Source organism: Schistocerca piceifrons, chromosome 5, assembly GCF_021461385.2.
Source record: "Schistocerca piceifrons isolate TAMUIC-IGC-003096 chromosome 5, iqSchPice1.1, whole genome shotgun sequence".
Taxonomy (NCBI): domain Eukaryota; kingdom Metazoa; phylum Arthropoda; class Insecta; order Orthoptera; family Acrididae; genus Schistocerca; species Schistocerca piceifrons.
In genome coordinates, this window is record NC_060142.1 from 383,726,277 (window position 1) to 383,747,334 (window position 21,058).

The 21,058-nt window shown below is 41.6% G+C and overlaps 2 protein-coding genes across 4 annotated transcripts in view; one reads left to right on the forward strand and one right to left on the reverse strand.

Moving 5' to 3' along the window:
• Positions 1-17,556, reverse strand: part of LOC124797897 (SUN domain-containing ossification factor) — a 258,179-nt gene extending 240,623 nt beyond the window's left edge. The window contains exon 1 of the mRNA XM_047261013.1: positions 17,425-17,556. Coding sequence (XP_047116969.1) covers positions 17,425-17,483 — 59 coding nt within the window. The 5' untranslated portion in view covers positions 17,484-17,556. The remainder of the gene's footprint in view (positions 1-17,424) is intronic.
• A 555-nt stretch (positions 17,557-18,111) lies between these two features.
• Positions 18,112-21,058, forward strand: part of LOC124798284 (E3 ubiquitin-protein ligase MARCHF2-like) — a 51,027-nt gene continuing 48,080 nt past the window's right edge. For 2 of the 3 annotated variants that reach the window (XM_047261609.1, XM_047261607.1), the window contains exons 1-2: positions 18,112-18,334; positions 18,480-18,612. In XM_047261609.1, coding sequence (XP_047117565.1) covers positions 18,245-18,334; positions 18,480-18,612 — 223 coding nt within the window. In that variant the 5' untranslated portion in view covers positions 18,112-18,244. The remainder of the gene's footprint in view (positions 18,335-18,479; positions 18,613-21,058) is intronic. The other variant, XM_047261608.1, reaches the window with a different exon arrangement.

Sequence of the window (21,058 nt, forward strand, 5' to 3'; positions counted from 1 at the left end):
AACGCAATATACTTGCTGCTTACTTTCATTGAATGAATACTTTCTCTATATTAGCAACATTTTGTCAGAAGGTAATTCCGTAAGACAACAAAGAAGGAAATTATGCAAAATAAACTATCATCCTGTCCTTCAAGTCAACCCAGTTAGTGACACCATGGAGTGCAAAACAGGCTGTGGTGTGCTTCTTGATTATTTCATCTATGCAGTGACTCAATTTTAATATGATAATGGAGTGTCCTAGGTAGAATGCAAATAATGGCAAAATGAAGGGTAATTACTCACAATATATGGGGGTACTGAGCAGCCAAAAGGCATACAATCAACACCAAAATCACCATGAAGAGAAAAATGTGGGTGAATACTAAGGGAGTGAAGTGGGGACAGCGATTGAGATGTGTGTGGGCCAGCCACTAGCAGAGACTGATGCCTGACCAAATGTTGGGCAGGATCTGTTGTATACTCGATTCCCATCTACTGTTACTGGAGAGGAAGATCTAGATGGCTGAGTTTGTGAAACAGCCAATAAAGTTGAGCATATTGCACTCATCAGTATGCTCCGTTCTTGGCTGGTTTACTTTGTTCCTCTTACTCACTCATATCAACATATCCCAAGACTGTAGTTGGGCTGCAATGACAGGACAATGTAGCCGTGCATATGCATGAGTATGTTTTGATAACCTGTTAGTTTCAAGGAATGGCACAGTCTGAAAGTTTTAGTAACTGATTTTAATTTTATTTATGTGTTTGTTTGACAATTAAATATTTCAGTGGTCACGTGAAACTCAACTCATGCTTTTCTCACATGACATCCTGAAAACCCTGGATCAGTCAGTCAGGTATGCTTTCCTTATTTCCAAAAAGCATACAACTCAGCACTACTCACTAACAAAATTACAATCAGATACTATATTAAATGAGTTTGTGACTGGGCTGAGGATCTTTTGGCAGGATACAGCCTGTCATCTTGGATGTGGAGTCATCAACAGATACGGAAGTAACTGCAAATGTTCCCCCGGGAAGTGTGCTGGGACACATGCTGTTCATGTTGTATGTTAATGACATAAAACTAAACTAAACTCCGCCCAAACAGGTCATGAAGGCCCAACAGTACCGACCAGCCGCCATATCATCCTCAGCCTGCAGGTGTCGCTGGATGCAGATATTGAGAGGGAACCGGCGTTACCACTGTGGCACGGCCATTGGCTATGTTAATGACACATGGCACACAATATTAACGATAAAATCAAACTGTGGAAAATTCAGGATGAAATACACACACACACACACACACACACACACACACACACAAATTGACCACAGTCACTGGCTGCCAAGGCCAGACAATGAATAGCAGCACGTTACAGGAGAAGCAAACTCAGTGGTCGGAGTAAGGAGGCAGCTGGGGTAGAGAGGGGGACGGATAGAAGGGTAGCGATGGAGGACAGTAGAGTGCTGCCTATGGGAGCATACATGAACGAGGTGGGGAGCGGGTAGTGCAGCTAGGTGCAGTTGGGAGGTTAGGAGGAAGATTGGGGAGGGGGGGGGGGGCAGAGGAAAAGGAAAGAAGTAAAAAGACTGTGGGTACATTGGTGGAACAGAGGGCTGGGTAGTGCTGGAATGGGAACAGGGAAGAGGACAGGTGGGTAAAGGACAACAAGTAACAAAGGTTGATGACAGGACTGTTACAAGAACATAGGTTATATTGTAGGGAGAGTTCCCACCTGCATGATTCAGAAAAGCTGGTGGTGATGGGGAATATCCAGATGGCAAAGGCTGCGAAGCAGTCATTGAAATGAAGAACATCATGTTGACATTGTGCTCAGCAGCTGGGTGGTCCAGATGTTTCTTGGCCACAAATTGTTAGTGGCCACTCAAGAGGACAGACAGCTTTTTGGCTGTCATGCCCACATAGAATGCTGCACAGTGGTTGCAGCTTAACTTGTAGATCACATGACTGTTCTCACACAAAGCCCTGCCTTTGATGGAATAGGTGATTCCCAAGACTGGACTGGAGTAGGTGATGGTGGGAGGACATATGGGACAGGTCTTGCATCTATGTCTATTACAGGGATACGACCTGTCCCATACATCCTCGCACTGCTAGCTATTCCAGTCCAGTCACAAACATCACCTATCCCATCAAAGGCAGGGCTACCTGTGAAACTAGTCATGCGATCGACAAGCTAAGCTGCAACCATTGTGCTGCATTCTACATGGGCGTAACAACCAACAAGCCATTTGTCCGCATGAATGTCCACTGACAAATTATGGACAAGAAACAGCTGTACTATACAGTTGCTGAGCATGCTGCCCAACATAACATGCTTCATTTCTATGACTGCTTTACAGCCTTTGCCATCTGGATCCTTCTGACCAACACCAGCTTTTCTGAATTGTGCAGATGGGAATTCTCCCTACAACAATATATCCTACATTCCTGGACTCAACCTACGTTACTCATTGTCCTTTACCAACCAATCCCCTTTCCTGTTCCCATTCCAGCACTACACTGCCCTCTATTCCACCAATGCACAATGCACCCATAGCCTTTTTACTTCTCTCCCCCCTCCCCCCCCCCCCTGCTCCGTCTAACCTACAGACTGCCCCTAGCTGGCCTAACCTCTCCCCACCTCACACCGGTATGCTCCCACAAGCAGCACTTTATAATCCCCCCACCCTGAGATTGTGGTTATGTGTGTGTGATTTGCATTTGGATATGTGTGTGTGTGTGTGTGTGTGTGTGTGTGTGTGTGTGTGTGTGTGTGAGAGAGATCTAATTCTCACGAACACCTGTTTGACCGAAAGCTTTGTTTGATAGTCTTTTTATTGTGCTTATCTGCAACTCAGCACCTCTGCTATATGGTGAGTAGCAACTATCCTTTCATGATATTGTCAATATTAATGGTAACTTAAGACTTAGAAAGTAAATTTTTCAATGTTGTTTCTCAATACAGAACACTGTGGGAGGCACCAACTTGGACATGGAAAGTACAGAGCGATAGGAAATTTTGTATAAAAATTGCGAGTGGGCCCCGAAGGCCCCACTCATACAATGTGGCACCAGGTCGTGTCATAAGCTTTTCGTAAATCAAAAGAGACGACAAGCAGGTGTTGGTGTCTGGAAAAGGTTGTTCGGATGGCAGACTTGAGGGAAACTACATTATCAATGGTAGAGCGACCCTGGCAGAAACCTCACTGGCATGGAAGCAGTAGGCCACATGACTTCAGTACCCAACACAACCGCCAACTTACCATATGTTCTAACAGCTTACAAAGAACGTTGGTGAGGCTGATGGCTGATAGCTATCCACGTCAAACGGATATTTGCTTGGTTTGAGCACCGGAATGATGGTGCTCTCTCACCAATGCAATGGAAAAACGTCATCACACCAGATCCGGTTGAAGTTGATGGGGAGATGTCACTTGTAGTCGGACGACAGATGTTTGATCATCTGACTGTGAATCTAATCTGGCCCAGGAGCTGTGTCGGAGCAATGTGCAACGATGCTGAGGAGCTTCCACTCTGTAAATGGAGCATTACAGGGTTCACCGTGACGTTCAGCGAACGAGAGGGCTTTCTTTTCCATGCACTGTTTGTGGGTGCGAAATGCTGGGGGATAATACTCCGGCGCAGAGGCTCAAGCATAGTGCTTGGCAATTGCATTTGCACTGATAGATAACACACCATTGATGTTAATGCCAGTGACACCTGTCAGTGTCTGGTATCCACAAACACATCTGATCTTCGTCCAGACTTGGGAAGGTGACGTATGGCACCCAATGGTCCAGATGTAGCTCTCCCAATATTCCTGTTTCTGTCATTTTATAAGCTGGTGAACATGGGCATGGATCTGTTTAAAAGCTATTAGGTGCTCTAGGGAAGGATGTTGCCTATGTCGCTGTAGAGCTCACTGATGCCCTTTAATGGCCTCAGTGATTTCTGGCAACCACCAAGGTACTGACTTTCACCAGGCGTACCCTAAAGAACATGGGATCATGTTTTCCACCACATGAAACAATCGTTCTAGTGAACCGCTCAACTATCACACCTATGATACCATGTGGGGGAGATCCAATGGTGGCAGCAGAAGTGAAAGCTTCCCAGTCTGCCTTGTTTAAAGCCCATCTTGGTAGACACCTGGGGAATGGCAATGGGGGAATGACAGGAAGATGGGAAAGTGGCCACTACCACAAAAGTCATCTTGGCTCTCCAGTGGACAGATGGGAGAAGTCCTGAGCTGCAGAGGGATAAATCAATGGCTGAGTAAGTGCCATGAGCCACACTGAAATGTGTGGGGGCCTCAGTATTTAAGAGGCAGAGGTCGAGTTGGGACAGGAAAGTTTCGACATCTCTACCTCGGCCAGTAAGCACGGTGCCACCCCACAAGGGGTTATGGGCAATAAAATCTCCCAAAAGAAGGAAAGGTTTAGGCAGTTGATCAATCAGTGCAGCCAATGTGTTCAGGGATACTGCACAAGCTGGAGGAAGATATACGTTGCAGACAGTTATTTCTGTGTCATCCTTTTACTGACAGCCACAGCTTCAAGAGGGGTTTGAAGGGGCACAGGCTCACTGCATATGAGTTCAAGACATAGACACAAACTCAGCCTGACACTCTACTATAGTCGCTACGGTTCTTGTGATATCCCCTATAGCTGCGGAGGGCAGGGGTCCGCATTGCTGGGAACCCGGAGGGCAATGCATAGGCTAAAGCAGGTGTAAAGCTTAACAGTTGCCGTAGCTCAGCCAGGTGGTGGAAAACACCACAGCAATTCCACTGGAGGATGATTTTATCGTGGGTCTGGGAAGGCACGAAGCACGCAAGGAGACAGGTTACACCTCAGGTGACCTGCTGCCACTAACTGAGTATTTGTATCCATTCCTATTGTGGGTGAGGCATCAGTGAGATCCAGGTCCTCAGGGGACGCTAAGATCTCATCCTCAGGTGCAGAATTGGTAGGAAGTGGTGGTGTTGGGGCCACTGGAGGGTCCTTTTTCTTAGCAGACTTCTTTGTTTGCTTGCCCTCTCGCTTCTCTTTAGGGGCTTGCTGGGAGAACTTCTCTGAAGTAGCTTCAGGCACAGAGGAACACCGTGAAGCTCTTTGTCCAGCAGCTTTTGGCTCCTTTAGCCACTAGCGACTGTCGGCTGTGGCATTAGTGGGACCCCTTCCACACGAGAGGAGCTGGAGGAGGCTGTTGCTTCTCTGGCTGGGGAGAGGGGACCGAAGTCTCCTGCATTTGGGAGGGGGGGGGGGCGCTTGCTCCCAAAGTAGGTACTTTGGGAGCAATGGAAGGAGATTTTCCCCCTACCAACAAGGGGGTGCATGTATTCTGGAGGCCCACAGGGCCCACTGTTCGTGGCACAGAGTGTGGTACAACTGGTATTTGTGATGGCGATGGTAATGTAGCTACAGCATATGTGGATGTAAACCAAACGGGGTGTAATCGTTCAAATTTATGTTTAGCCCCCTGGTAAGTCAACCAGTCCAGGGTCTTGTATTCCATGATCTTCTGCTTCTTTTGGAGTACTGTGCAGTCTGCGAGCAGGGGGAGTACTACTCTCCACAGCTGATACAAGTGGGAGGAGGCGCACATGGGGTATCTGGATGCAGTGGACGTTCGCAGTCTCGACATGTGGTGCTAGAAGTGCCGTGGGAAGACACGTGCCTGAATTTCCAGCACTTAAAGCACAGCATAGGGGGAGGGATCTATGGTTTAGTGTCAGAGCGGTAAACCATCACCTTTTTCATGCAATGAGTCACCCTCAAAGGCCAAGATGAAGGCACCCGTAGCAACGCTGTTGTCTTTGGGTCCTCTGTAAACACGCCGGATGAAATGAACATCTTGCCGTTCTAGACTGGCATGGAGCTCATCATCAGACTGCAAGAGGTGGTCACGATTGAAAATAATTCCCTGAACCATGTTGAGGCTTTTATGGGGAGTGACGGAAAGAGGAATATCACCCAGCCGGTCACAAGTGAGTAACACCCTGGATTGGGCTGGGGATGCTATCTGAATCAAGACTGCACTGCTTCTCATCTCGGACAGCGCTGTCACTTCCCCAAACTTATACTCAAGATGTTCAACAAAAAATTGAGGCTTCATAGCTAGAAAGAAGTCCCCGCTCATTCTGCTACAGACTAAATACGGAGCGAATATGGCTCTCTTCTTTCTGTAGCTCTACATTCCTCCCATGGTCTAGCGAGGGAGAAAACAATTTAGGGTCATCTGTGTCAGCATTGTACTCAATCTTGCCCTTCTTAGAGACTGTTGGCGCCGTATGGTCACCAGCAAGAGATGACTTATTCCGCTTCATTGCGGGTCATCCGCCCTGATGCCACCCACTCCAATCAGGGGCTCTCCCCACGGGCGCCACCCAGCCACAGCAAAGACCACCTGGCATGATGGCCGTTGCCAGGAGTCCTCATGCGCCAGGAAGACGGGTATCTACTCCTTGGCATACATGGAGAGTTTACAGCTCAGGTATCAGCAGTGCGAGCCCTGTATCCAAATGTGTACATGACGGCCCCACCTCAATGGACTGGCTGCCATGCTGGATATTGGGTGCAGAGAAATCCAATATAGTCATGGGGGTGAAAGATGACTGGAGACAATGGAAGAAGATGACACACCCCAGAAAGTGTCCTCACCCAAATAGTTGAATTGCAGGTGGAGATGCAAATCCATGACAAGAGGTTCAGGAGATCGAAGGGCACTATGGATAACTCATGCACCATGTAAGGCATCCATCCCCATATGGCCCGCATTTATGTATAATTTGGAAGGTGGCAGGTCAAACCATAAAATGGGACCTGAACTTATAGGGCTGAAAAGTGAGAGACTCCATTTAGTCGCCTCTTATGACAGGCAGCGATACCTCAGGTCTATTCTAACCCCCGGACCAGCAGGGAGGGCGTGGATGGGGTCTCCAAGACTTGACCCCTAGAGTAAGAATAGTTTGAGCCCCATAATAAATTATAGGCATTTCAATCACCCAGTACGAGAAATGGGTGGGAGAGGTGCGCAATAAGAGCTGTGAGAGCCTCAGAGTCTATCGCATTTTGCAGAAGCAAGCACAGTAATCAAATAGTGAGCTTCTGACCCACATGAAGTGCGATGGATACAGATTTTAGGTCAGTTACCAAGGAGAGAGCAGGGTAGTTATGTGTATTACGAACAAACACAGCAACCTCTCCCTTGGCTCTTCCCTCAGTCAGGTCATCCTTTCGGATTACGGTACAGCACCATAGCAAAGGGCTTCAGTGACTTAGAATTGTGTTTACTGTAAACACAAACACAGTGGGTATGCCTCTGCCAGGAGTTTCAGTTCCTACACTGAGTCCTGAACCTACTTATGTTCCACTGTGGTATGGGAGCCATTTATCACTGGGGTTGCACTTTCACTCTTTCTTTGTGCCATGATGGGGAAGTAGCGGAATACCGGGAGCATCACAATGGTGAGAACTGTGGCTTTATTTGATGTTCTAAGGATGGCAGTGGGCTCTGAAGCAACTGCAGCTTTACAAGTGCAATGAAAAATGCAGGTACTAGTAGTAACACTAGAACCTCCTTTTGTACAGATGCACTGGCTGAGGAACTAGGCTTTTTAACGATTCTCAGGTGGCTCCACTCTTACATCCTAAGATGGCGTGCTCAAAGTGCTGGCATTTAGAACAGCGTGTTGAGTTGGGGACATTAAGCCATACACTTAGGCAAAGGAAATCTGCTTGATATGCTATGGAAGTTTCGTGCTACTAAACATAAGGATGGGGGAAGACAGATTTTACTAGATCCCCATCCACCCTTTTCCATATATTTTGCACATCAATGATCTCTTCTTGAGTCCAGTCATCTTTAAAGTTCCTCCTTGGGAATGTCTACTAGATCTCTTCATGACACAACACCTTTGCTATAGTTCAAGGTGTGTGAAGCTCCATTTCTAGGGCATATTTCCCAAGACATTTAGCTTTTAGGTGGTTGGTTGCTAGTCAGGAAATAACAGTTCAACAAACAGCATGCCATTATGCAATTGCCTTACTGATTTTAATGTATTTGTGAAGCCCTTTAAATCTTTTTGAATGCAAAAAGGCAAAATCTTTTCAAAGCTGCCCACTTTCCATTTCACAATCAACAACACATTCTGAGCAACTGTATGCATTCTGTTACTATTCCATGAAGAACTCTGTGTAAACCAAAAATCTGGAGGACTTGCTCCATGAGTCCTCTTGTTTCTTGGGTGTTGGTACCTACCAGTGGGCCAACCATTCTGCTGGGAGGAGAATTTTGAGGGCTTCATCTTGGTCCCATGAAGCAGTTTGGAAAATAAAAGTCAAGCTAGACAAAGCCCTATGTGGCTAAGTAGGCCTTATACAAGTGATGTGTGGCAGGTTCTCCAGAGGTTGCCCACTAACGACTGTTCCACTTCAACATCCGTGCATCTCACCAGTGAACAGCACTCCTTGACATTGAGGTTTTTTTTGTAGAGGTCTTTACCATCCTTGCGATCCGAGTGTTCAACCCAAGATCCCTGTTCCCCGTGACACACAATGTTCCACTGTTGTGCCACACAGTGGTCGCTGAAGCTTGCCCAGAGATTACAGTGACAGAGGATTGGGGCACTTACCAGTTCCCAGCTCAGGAACCCTGGCGTCAACAATCCTGTACCCAGCTAGTGAATGCTGAGCCACTGAGGGCAACTGTAATTATCATGTGATGTGTGACTACATAAGAGTGCTGCACTTGAAAGTTGGCATGTGAAAGGAAGGTGTTTCATTTTGAGGCAGTAGTTTCACACAAGGTGGCACTTCCATGTGGTAAATATTGATGTCAGAAAAGTTGTTGGGTTGGTTGGATGTGTAATGAACACAACAGTGAATTTTAACAGTCTTATGTTTATCAAGAAGGTGCATTACATGCCAAGCATGATAGCTTTTCCTTAAGAATGCATTGGTAAAACATGTTAAACTTAAAAAAATTGGAAAGCTCTATGAAAATTGTTAAAATGGCTCCTTTCCATAGCAGTGATGGTTTTATGTGATGCTGTTAGGAAAACCAATTGCGACAATTCACCAGGGACAGGTGATCTTTAGTATCATTTGACTTTTTATTTTATTACTTGGCTGTGTGATTTTGCGCCCGTATGAAATGATCCTTCAGTTATCGAATGCTGAGAAGGACAGTAATGCAAAGAAATGCTAAAAACCCTGAACTAGCAGATGCCTGAAGAAAGGTACTAATTACTCCACAATGCCTACTTACACAGTTTCAAGAACCAATATTAAATGAGAAATCTAAGAACATACACCTCTTAGGGAAAAAACACAGAAGTTTTGCTAATCATAGTGCCACTGACGCATTTAAGCAGTCTTTGTTCCCATACTCCATTGATGAATGGAAAGAGAAAGTATCATCTACTATGGACTTCACAGTGGTTTGCAGAGTATGGATGTAGATGTAGATGTAGATTACAGCTTGTCCACTGAATTAGCAACTGTTCTCCCTCTAATCCCATGCATTATCCTACCCTTATCTCTCCTCATGATTAATCTGATCCTCATTTGTTTCAATGGTAGAAATAGTTCAGAGTGCCAACACAATATGTTTCAGAGAGAGTTAAGTCTTTCATCCATGGTAACTTCCTTGTAAATCTATTCCACATCCTCTCCACATAATGTCTCTAAGCATTGAAACTGGGTATTTAGTTATGATTACGTGCAAACAAATTTTGGGCTTGAGGCTGATTGTCGTTCAATACAGTCCATAGTATTTCAAGTGGGCACTACCAGTCATCCTTTGGGGAGCCACTGGAGACTGACAAAGATGTCTGTGAGTATTCCGTGCCCGAGTCAAAATCAATTTGACATGTGGACCTCACTAACTAGTGGCACCACCCTCACAGAATTGTCGAACTCAGGAAGGAAAGGAAGAAAGATAGGGTTTAATGTCCCACCAATATCAAGGTCTTTACAGGCGGAGCTTAAGCTTGGATTGTGTCAAGGATGCGAAAGTAAGTCAGAAGCCATCCTCTTTCAAAGGAGCCATCCCAACATTTGCCTGGATTAATTTAGGGCAATCATGAAAAACCTAAATTTGGATGTCTGGACAAAGGTTTGAATTGATGTCCTCCTCAATGGGAGTCCAGTGTGCTAACCACTACACCAACTTGCTTGATGCAGAGGTGTCCTCTGAATTACTGCTCACTGTGGCCTCGGGGAACACACTGTCATCTTTGATTAGAGTAAATCGTGGAGATCATAGGATTTCATGCACTGACCAACTGATAGCAACTATCGTGGTTCATCAGATTTTCCACCAGGGTATATTTACACAGATTCTTTAATAATAGGATCTCAAGAAGGCATTGCTTTGGTCAGAATAATTGTTTTATCATGCACTTTTGAACGCCCAGTGGGAATACAAAGTTTGACAACGGCGGACTAGCTTAGCAGTAAAAGGAGAGTGCAGTGTTGATGATCAGTGCAGCATTCTTTCATGGTGCACGTCGTCTGATCTATTTAAGCCATACCACACTGCAAGGAGTTTTGAAAATTCTGGCCTTCCATAGTAAAAAGTGTCCACTGATCCCAGAAGGCCTGCAGTCTTTTGGATGAAAGTGGTTTGCCATTCACCATCCAAGATAGTTTCCTGTTCCCATCAGGATGCTTGATATTGGTGACTCCTCTTGCCTCTCACCTTTATTTTAGTAGGTATCCATGAGAGGTGCCCCATCTCTTCATGGAGATTTTACATTATTAAAATGATTGTGGTCTGTGTTCTGCTGGTGGCTGCACATCACCCACCAAGAGAGTTATGGTGCTTGGATGGAAACAAACAGCCTCATGCCAGGCTTCAAGGGCAGCCACTGAAATCAAGCATTTTGGTGGTTTGCGGACACACTAAAATCAACCCCATAGAGAACAGGAAACTACATACCATAAAGTAGCCTATTTCACAGAAACGTCAATGTCTAGCCATATTATACATACTGTATCATCACATTGGCAACACTGTCAGAACACAAAGGTTTACATCCATGTCACAAAAATGATAGGTAGAATCAAATGCATTAGTTCTTAAGTGCAAAAACAGGTACATTTGATATTTGTCAATTAGAGCACCACCTACCACATATGGGAAACAATAGTTTGAGTAAAGCATACATATTTTTTGCTGTAGAATCTGAATATGCAATAAAAATGGGATGTTCCCATTTTAAAATACAAAGTTGACCTTGCCTGTGCAGGTGGTGTGGTAAGGAGGTATCCAATTGGTTATAGACAGATGGCACCTTTCCTAGTATTAACTCTGCACCAAGAATATATTTTCCAAGAATTTAGTTGTCTCAAGTTAAAACAAAATACCCTGCATATTGTGGAATAGGTCACTGTCAATCTTCAATGGCTCTGCTGAGAATGACTGGTAGGTGCCCAGTTGAAATATCGTGGAATGTATTGAACAACAACCAACAAGCAGCTGAAAGCCCTAAATTTATCTGAATATTCCACTCACCTTTTTTATGTTAGACATTGTCAGATAAAACAATATTTAATAATTTTTTTCACATGCAACTCATGAAAGTTGGGTTTCTACGAGTATAAACAAGCTGCAAAATGACCTATTTATTTATTGTTTTTCTGAGGGTCACCTCACAATGATATAAGATTTTTCATCAAAATACACGGAAAGTAGGTAGCTACAAAGGTTTTATGATGATAGGGCCAGCCACCGACTGTGGTCTTCTGAAGAAACCACCCCACCATTTTCCTGAACTGATTCATGAAAGCCACAAAAATCTGAAATAATTATTGGGAACTATATTGTGCAAATAATATAGTGATGAATATAAACAATTCTCATGGTTCTTGATTACTAATATCGGACAGGAAATCATCCAAAGTATCCATAAACAATAATTCTCCATACCCTTACTCTTTTATGAAATTTAAGGTATTTCCTGCTGTCGACCTGAAAACTGTTAAGTATAACTATAGCAGAGTCACTGAAAGAGGGTCCCTGACAGTTGCTGCTAGGTTTCAACTGTGAACTGGATGAAGGATGGGAAAGACCCACCATGGTTTAATAATGAAATTTGGTGGATGCTGAAGAAGTGAAGGCTGTTGCAAACTCGGTTCAAAAGGGAACGTGCAAATAACGACAAGCGAAGGTTGGTAGAGATTCATGTGTCTGTGAAAAGATCTATGTGTGAAGCATAGAATAACTACCACCATTATATCTTAGCAAAAGATCTGGCAGAGAACATGAGAAAATTCTGGTCATATGTAAAATTCTTAAGCACGTATAATGCTTCTATTCAGGCCCTTGTTGACCAGTCTGGTGTGGCAGTTAAGGATAACAAAATGAAAGCCAAAGTTTTAAATCTAACATTCAGGAAATCGTTCACAAAGGAGAACCGTACAAACATTGCGTCATTTGACCGTCACACAGACTCCCACAGAGACGACACAGTAACAAGTATACCTGGTGTAGAGAAACAACTGAAAGATTTGAAAGCAAATAAGTCACCAAGTCTGTATGGAATCGCACTTTGATTTTACATCGAGTACTCTATGGCTTGCACTTATCGTGAATCTCTTGCCCAGCAGAAAGTCCCAAGCAACTGGAGAAAAGTGCAAGTGACTCTAGTATATAATAAGGATAAGAGAATGAACCTGCAAAATTACAGACCAATATCCCTGCAGAACCCTTGAACATATTCTCAGTTTGAATACAATAAAATTTCTTGAGCTTGAGAGGCTTATATCCATGATTTAGCACGGTTTTAGAAAACATCGCTCGTGAGAAAGTCAGCTTGCCCTTTTCTCACAAGATATAGGTACTGAGAACTATGGATGAAGGGCAACAGGCAGATTCCATATATCTACATTTCTGGAAAGCTTCTGACATGGTGCTCCATTGCAGGCTGTTAATGAAGGAATGTGCAAATGGAATAAGTTGACAGGTATGCGAGTGGCTCAAAGACTTTTTAAATAACAGAACTCAGTATGTTGTCCTCAACAGTGAGTGTTCATCAGGGACAAGGGTACCATCAGGAGCGCCCCACGGAAGTGTGATAGAATTGAGAACTGTTGTTCTCTATATACATAAATCATTTTGCAGTCAGGTTGGGCAGCAATCTGTGGTTGTCTGATGATGATGCCGTGGTGTACGGTAAGGTGTCAAAGTTGAGTGACTGTAGGAACATACAAGACGATTTACACAAAATTCCCAGTTGATGTGATGAATGGCAGCTAGCCCTAAATTTGGAAAAATCTGAGTTAATGCAGATGAGTAGGAAGATCAAATCTGTAACGTTCAGTTACAGTATTACTAGTATCCTGTTTGACACAGTCAAGTAATTTAGGTATCTGGGCACAATGCTGCAAAGCAATATGAGGTGGAAAAAGCATGTGAAAACTGTGGTAGGGAAGGCAATTGGTCAGCTTCAATTTGTTGGGAGAATTTTAGGTGAGGGCAGTTCACCTGTAAATCGGACCGCATATAGGGTGCTAGTGCGACCTATTCTTGAGTACTGCTCAAGTGTTTGGGATCTGAACCAGGTTGGATTGAAGGAAGATGTCATACCAACCCAGAGGCGGGTGCTAGATTTGTTACCAGTAGGTTTGAACAACACGTAAGTGTTACAGAGATGCCTTGGGGACTCAAATGGGAATCCCTAAAAGGAAGGCAGTGTTCTTTTCAAAAAACACTATTACGAAAATTTAGAGAACTGGCATTTGAAGCTGACTGCTGAATGATTCTGCTGCTGCCAACACACATTGTGTGTAAAGACCACGGAGATAACATACAAGAAACATATTTGTGAGTGGGACAGGAAAGGAAATGACAAGTAGTGGCACAGGGGTACCCTCTGCCGTGCACTGTATGTTGGCTTGCGGAGTACCTATGTAGATACAGATGTGCAAATGGCTGTAGGCAATAAATAGTTGACTACAGAGCTGTGATGACAATGTCTTGTTGGCATAGAGACATATACAAAATTATGTTACATGACAGGCTGATGCAGGTGTGAGAAGCAGCCAAGTGCACTGCAACTGTCAGAAATCTTCTTTCACCAACTCTACTACAGCATGTACATTTTGAAATCTAGCATTATGGCACAGCGTACAAAATGCTGCCCAACACAATATTCATTAATCTTTGGGGCCTTGGATGTTTCACACAAAATAACATTCACACATCTCTTTGAATACAAGATGTAATGTTAAGATCAATTTCTTCAAATTGTTTTAGAGAGTAAAAAATCAACCTGATATGAGTAAATTATGTACACTCATAAATATCATCTTTTACTGATAAATGTGCATCACCTGTTGTCTCATTATAACTGTTGTGCACAATCGGTTCTCATCTGATCCTCTACTATTTAATGTTATCAAAGAGCAATCATGACCTAACTGAAGCCTTTGATACAGCTTTGGCAACTCTCACAACTAAACTGTCAGCTTTCCACCTAACCTAGACAACTTTAATGCAACGGGTCAGCCTGTCACAACAACCTACATCCTAAAAAATAATATACACTCAAAATATATTGTCAGTGTTCCATTCTTTTTCTGTTTGTGCACTACAACATCACCATTTACATCACAGATCATAGCAAATGAGAAGCATCGGTAGGTTCAATTGACCCGCAATGAGCACAATACTTTGAACCACTCATTATTTTCTAAGTACAAATCTCCTATTAAATCCTAATCTACAAATGTACAACTAAAAAAAGAAAGACAGAAAGAAACCTTTCGTTATAAATGTCTGCATATTGTACCATCTTTTTGATGCAAATGCTGAATTGTGTTAAAAAAGCAGATTGTAAGCAGATATTTATTGGTGTGTTAATATGTACATGAGGAATAATCTAATCTTCCACCTTTGCTCATAATTTACTAAAATTCCTCTTTCTGCAAATAGTTCTTATTCTTCATTCCTGCTTTTTTCTTCTTCTCCCTAGTATTTGTCCCATCTAGTGTAAAGTTCATTTTGCCACAATTTGGCAAATTTTATTTTATTTCTTAACTTTGGGCTGGATGTCCTCCCTGACATCACAGTCATCAAGATAATCTAAGGATGGGGAATCGTATGTGCCGTGTCTGTTAATTGTGTAAATTTTGTGCTATGTGTTATCATATCTTAACTGGTTGCTTATTATATTCTCTGAAGTAGAATTTGGGAGCGAGTCTAGCATTTGCCTAAATGAGTGAGAGGAACCACTTAAAAACTGCATGCAGTTTGGCCAGAGTGCCAGCCTACAAACAGTTATCCGGGTCTGGCCCATCTCTCTGTCTCATAAATTAACACATTGCACATTATGTTATACTAACATGTCATTCACATTCCTGCTTCTAAAATACTGAAATTTAACAGTACATCATACCAACAGTCTAGGCTTCTGCAGCACTGCCATTTAAGTTAAAAAGTTGCTTAGTTTACAGAACAGCCTTATGTTCAATACCCTCCTTCCCAATATTTTTTCAGCCTTGCAGAGGAATGTTAAAACTATGGCACTGAAATGTTGGAAAAAAAGAGTACTCATGAATACAAAGTACTACAACATCAGAACTTTTAATGTACATACTACACTAAATCACATACGCCTACATGAAGCAATATTAATAAAGCTCAAAAATTAAATCACATATCATCCTGATGCCTACACAATATCATGTCATGTGCAACTAAGTGCAACATAAATAAAATTCATAATGAATTAATTAATAACTTGGTAAAAAGAAAGTATGCTGTTTTTGCTGAGCTGCCTAATTAAAAAATTACATCACTTCAGAAGCAAACCTTTTTATTTTCCAGAGGCTGACACTGAATTTAAATCTCACTGAAAGACAATATCAGATTTATCAAAACTTCTCTTTTTTTCATGGTATGTATATACTAAATATCATAATTCTGTACTGGACCATTGTGAGATATATGCAAATACTACACATCAAAATATTCACCTGAGGCATGTCCATTATTTAACATAGGTTTTCTGATTTTACTTTGTAGCTTTTGTGAAGATATGTGTTTTAAATATGGCCAAGTGCATTAAATATGATATGAATGTAAATAACTGGCTAAGCTTCAGGACAGTCTGTTACCACAACCTTCATATTTGTTGGCTTCACTGACCTAATGTAGACCTTGGTATATGCTACAGTGCAGCCTGTCACCACAAATAGGATTTCAAGAGTGAGGATGGAGGTAGGGAAAGTTTGGGGAATCCTACACTACACACTAATAGAATGATTATATTACTGAGAACTTGCTGTTGTTAACTTTTATCTCATTGACCTGAACACATGGGAAGCATACAAATGGAGCTGGGAGATTTTGATCAGTGTCCTAATTGGAATTATAGTTTTCAAATAAATCTGTAAGTTTTTCCGAAGTAAGGGTGATAAGTATTTCAGTACCACTGCACATTTTCTAAAACTCAAATTATGAACAAAGGTAAAAGATTGGATTATTCCTCATGTACATATTAACACACCAATAAATATCTGCTTATTTAACACCATTCAGCATTTGCAACAGAAAGGTGGCACACATGTGCATGCAGAATGACCAGCACATTTACAAACAAATTATGGACAGCAAGAGCAGCATCTATGTTCTAATTTTGTTTTTTTCTTTACAAAAAAAATTGGAGAACCGCTGTATTAGAGCATTTTGATTTTGAACACCTTCAACACTGTCATGAATGTCATTTTTTGAACACATCTCAGATGGAAGATTATTTTACACAAAAAAACTGAATGTCAAAATAAATGTAGACTGAGAAAGCCTGGGATCCATTGATTCAAGAAGGGCAATAGCATTTTAAACACAAAGGAAATCCTGGATCTTAACTGTTTCTCCTGTCTTCAAATATCAGAAGTAAAAACAGGTAGGCCCTCAAGTTAATTATGCTGTCAGCATTGAGAGGAAATGTTATTCTCCAGAATGTGAAATGTGCAGTCAATACCTGGTTTTATCTCTAAATGTCAAGCCATAAAATGGCCATACGCAAATGTAACAGAAAAAAAACAGTGTTACCAGTAAATAAAACAGGAGTACAAAAATTAACTGAAAACTGAACCTCGGGTCTAAAACGCAACCCACAAATCACTCGTGTTCATAAAGTCGAATGCAAACCAACTTCATCAGCCAATAAAAGTAAATAGCGTTTAGTAGCTGGGGGGCAGGCAGGGGTGGAGAATACAATGAATGCGACATTGGTTTTACAAGATTAATATAATTTGGATTAGAATGCGGACACACATAGAATCCATGGCAATAATTTCGTGGCAATGATGATGACATGGGAGAAAACAGCATTTATTTTCTGGCTCTACAAAATAATCCTTCAGTCTTTCGTTCGAAAATTGTATTTACTAACATACAGCTTATGACAGAGGAAAACAACTGACCTTGGCATAAGCAGAATGCAGTACAAACATAAACAGATGAAAGAAACACTATTCTTCATTTTATGAAACTTTTACTAATTTCCTGCAAATTCATTTTTCGTAAGCGTTTGCAAGTCAAAGTAACAAACTTGTTACCACCATAACAACTTGACGTGTACTGTATTATCTCCGGTTTAAATAAGTCAAAACGGAGCTTTTTAAATATTACCATTGTTTATGCTTATGAACTGCATACATTTCTGTGAACTCAACATGCAAAAAGTTTTAAACTTTTTTTGTTTATTTTTTTTTTTTTTTGTTTGGAATAGTGCACTGATTCGCATGGCTTTTTCGGTTGGGAGAGTTACTGATATGTGTAACTGACAACGGACTTTCTTCCTCTCAGATTACAATTTCATGGCGCTGTTGGCTACGTCACGTTAACAATAGTGACTTACAAATCGAAGCTTACAAATCTATTTTAACGAATCTACTGACTATTTACAAACTTATCGTAATTTTTTAATCATTTGGGTGCGTTCATTCAACTAGTGACATTAAGAGTGTACAAGAAAAACAATATCAACACCGTATTTAAGAATAATAGATCACTTAATGAATAACTAAAGTAATTTTGATTTTGTAAAACATCATTGGCGTCTCCTCTATTTTACATCTTTGACTATTTTGACAGCCCGTGAACCAAAGATTAATGTTGTAGCTACGTTTGAGTTTATGATGTACCTCAAAATTGCTCGTAAAATGTTCAGTTTTTGGATTGATGCGAAAGAATTTACTGGAGCGAAGTGTTTAAGATATAAAGTGGGCTGAGTACCAAAATATGGACGGAGAAAGGAAAGGAATTTCACATTGCAACGACCTGTTTGATTCACCAAATACGCCCCAGGCAAGCTCTGTTTGTAGTACAGAGGTAAGGTAGGCAAAAGCTATTCATAGGAAAGATGGTAGTGAAGTTAAAAGAAGTATAAAACTACCAACATTCGTCGGACATGCTTGACAGGAGCATGATATTATATGTTATGACATAATAACGGAGTAAATATAACTTATTGCAGGAGAGTCGTTTGTACGTCAGCCCAATTGTGATTCAGTTGCAACAAAGTGAACCAAATAGTACAGGAAATGTGTCGAAATCGCTCCATTCAACTTCTTCAAGCTCGAGTGTCGTATGCAGAATTTGCCACGATGGTATGCCCTAACTTAATCGTTTATAAGCAAAAAAATTTAACAAGTATGTCTGTTATATTGGAGTATCTGCTCTATTCTTTTTAAAAGTGTTGATGATTAGACTGCAGGAGCAAATGGAAATTTGGCCAAAGCTGTACGTATTTTTAGTAAAATTATGGTGCATTTCTTTAGCCTTCTTTTCTCGCAGTTTACTTGGAACGAAAATTATCGGTACATTTTAATATGTTCTGGCGAAGATGCACTGTTTTGAATGGAAAACAGAAGATTCTTCGGAGCGGAAAATATGTTTCGGTATGCTTGTCAGCAGCTGCAGTAAATTTATCAGTAGTAGTCCTCAATTTGCAGGAGGCCATTTTTATTTGAATTAATTCTTAGTTAAGTTATCGAATAGCTAAGTTTGCCCTCTAGGGCATTATCAAGTAACCTGGTGGTAAGAATAGTAACAAAAACGGTAGGCAGCTTACAACAACAAAAAATTTACAAAATCATACAAAAAATACTTTATAGGTGTGGGTGCTTCCATGATGACAAAAGGCAGGCTTGAAAGAGATTTCAAATAATGTATTTTCATGTCTTCATTAGAGTTTTTTTACTATTTTCGTATGTATGCACTGTATTTTGATCAGAAATCCTTCCCACACTTTGCAGGTGCTGTGAGCCTTGTTACACATGCTCGCTGCCTAGACAACTTGGCTGCACACCATAAAGTATGGCATTAAACATGCCAAGAAAACTTAGAGATAATATCAGATGCCAGCTATTTGTACTCTGTTTTGGTGTATATTCATTAGTATGATAGTTTTAGGTGACATTAACCAGCGTTTTATAGAGCACGTTCTTTGCAAATGTGCCTTATGATGAAAACACACTGGAAATTATTGAAATATTTCAGATCTTGTGGAAATTTTAAAAACCAACTTTCTCATCAGAATGTGAAAATATTTTGTTGGCACCAACCTACATTGGGAGAAATGATCATCATAATAAAGTAAGGTAAATCAGAGCTCGCATAGAAAGATACAGGTGTTCGTTTTTTCTGTGCACCGTTTGAGATTGGAATAATACAGAATTATTGTGAAGATGGTTCAATGAACCTTCTACCAGGCACTTGAGTTGATTCGCAGAGTATCCATGTAGATGTAGATGATAGGTCATGTAGCATTGAAGGGATTGCCGAGGTTGAGGGACCAGTCTAGGGGGTTGACAGGATGGGTGGTATGATTGAGATTTACTGTGTTATATGCAAATCTGAAAAGAAACATGGAATGCAGATGGCAGGAGTAGGAAAGTAGTCGTGTTGCACATAGGTGGTAATGTGCTTAAGAAGTGGCAGACAATGCAGAAGATGTGTGAGCAGTGTAGTAGACAACACAATTTGTAGCAGGATGGGTTGTACAGAGAAACAAAATTAGTACCACAAGTAATAGTACCAGCAAAACTGAGGGCTAGGGTGCTACAAGGAACACATGATCACATGTTAGCAGGTTGTGGAGGACATAGGGCTACCAACAGGAGAGTAGTGGAGAGATATTGGTGGAAGAATAGGAAGACAGGTGTGAACCAGTATGTGCAGTGAATCTTAGTGTGGATTTGAGTTGAATGGGAGTACCATTGCAGAGGTTACCTGAAGCATTAACACTGTTTGAAATTCTTGGGATTTATGTCTTAGGTCCTTTCAGTGAAGTACCTGCAGAGAATAAATAGGTACCCATATTACAGATCACTTTTTGAGATATGTGTAAATAGTAGCAATGCCAAACAAACTGGCAGCAACAGTGGCTCAAGGGCTGATAAATAACTGGATACTCAAGTTTGGGGTAGCTGAAATGATAATACTGAAACAGGGGACCACCTTTCTTTGATATGATAAGAGCAGACATGAAATGAGCAGAGTTACAGAAGTGAGATTACAGTTTGTCCAACAGGGTAGTGAGAGAGTCAGAATTCCTGTGCATTGAAGCTACTGTTTGGTCAGAAAGGGCAGGATGATTCCAAGGAAGTCATTAGGCCTGAGTTGTACTTCCAGCAGGTTGTGGCATGTTGGTTGTACTCTACTTTTGACAAATAGTAGTAGCCAGTTGTTTTGAGCAGGAAAACAAGATATCAGGGTGGTTAGAGTTGGATGGGAGTGGATTATTAACAAATGGGTCATCATGTGAAATAATGGAACTTACTTTCCATCTACCTGCCACAATTTCAGGAATAACCCATATAAGCATTTCGCAGTCTGTTGTATTGGCCAGAGGAACCCTGTGGGAATGTTACCAGCTATGAATCTGTGTTAAACCATATGTTGGCATCAGAGTTAATACAGTCCATATACAAACTCATTGCTGGTCAGGGGGCTGGAATCTCTGTGGAGACACTGATGCAGCATGTGAATTGTATAGGGAGAATGAATACTGGAAGGGAATGACGTTGACTATTTCCATATCAGTTACTGCAG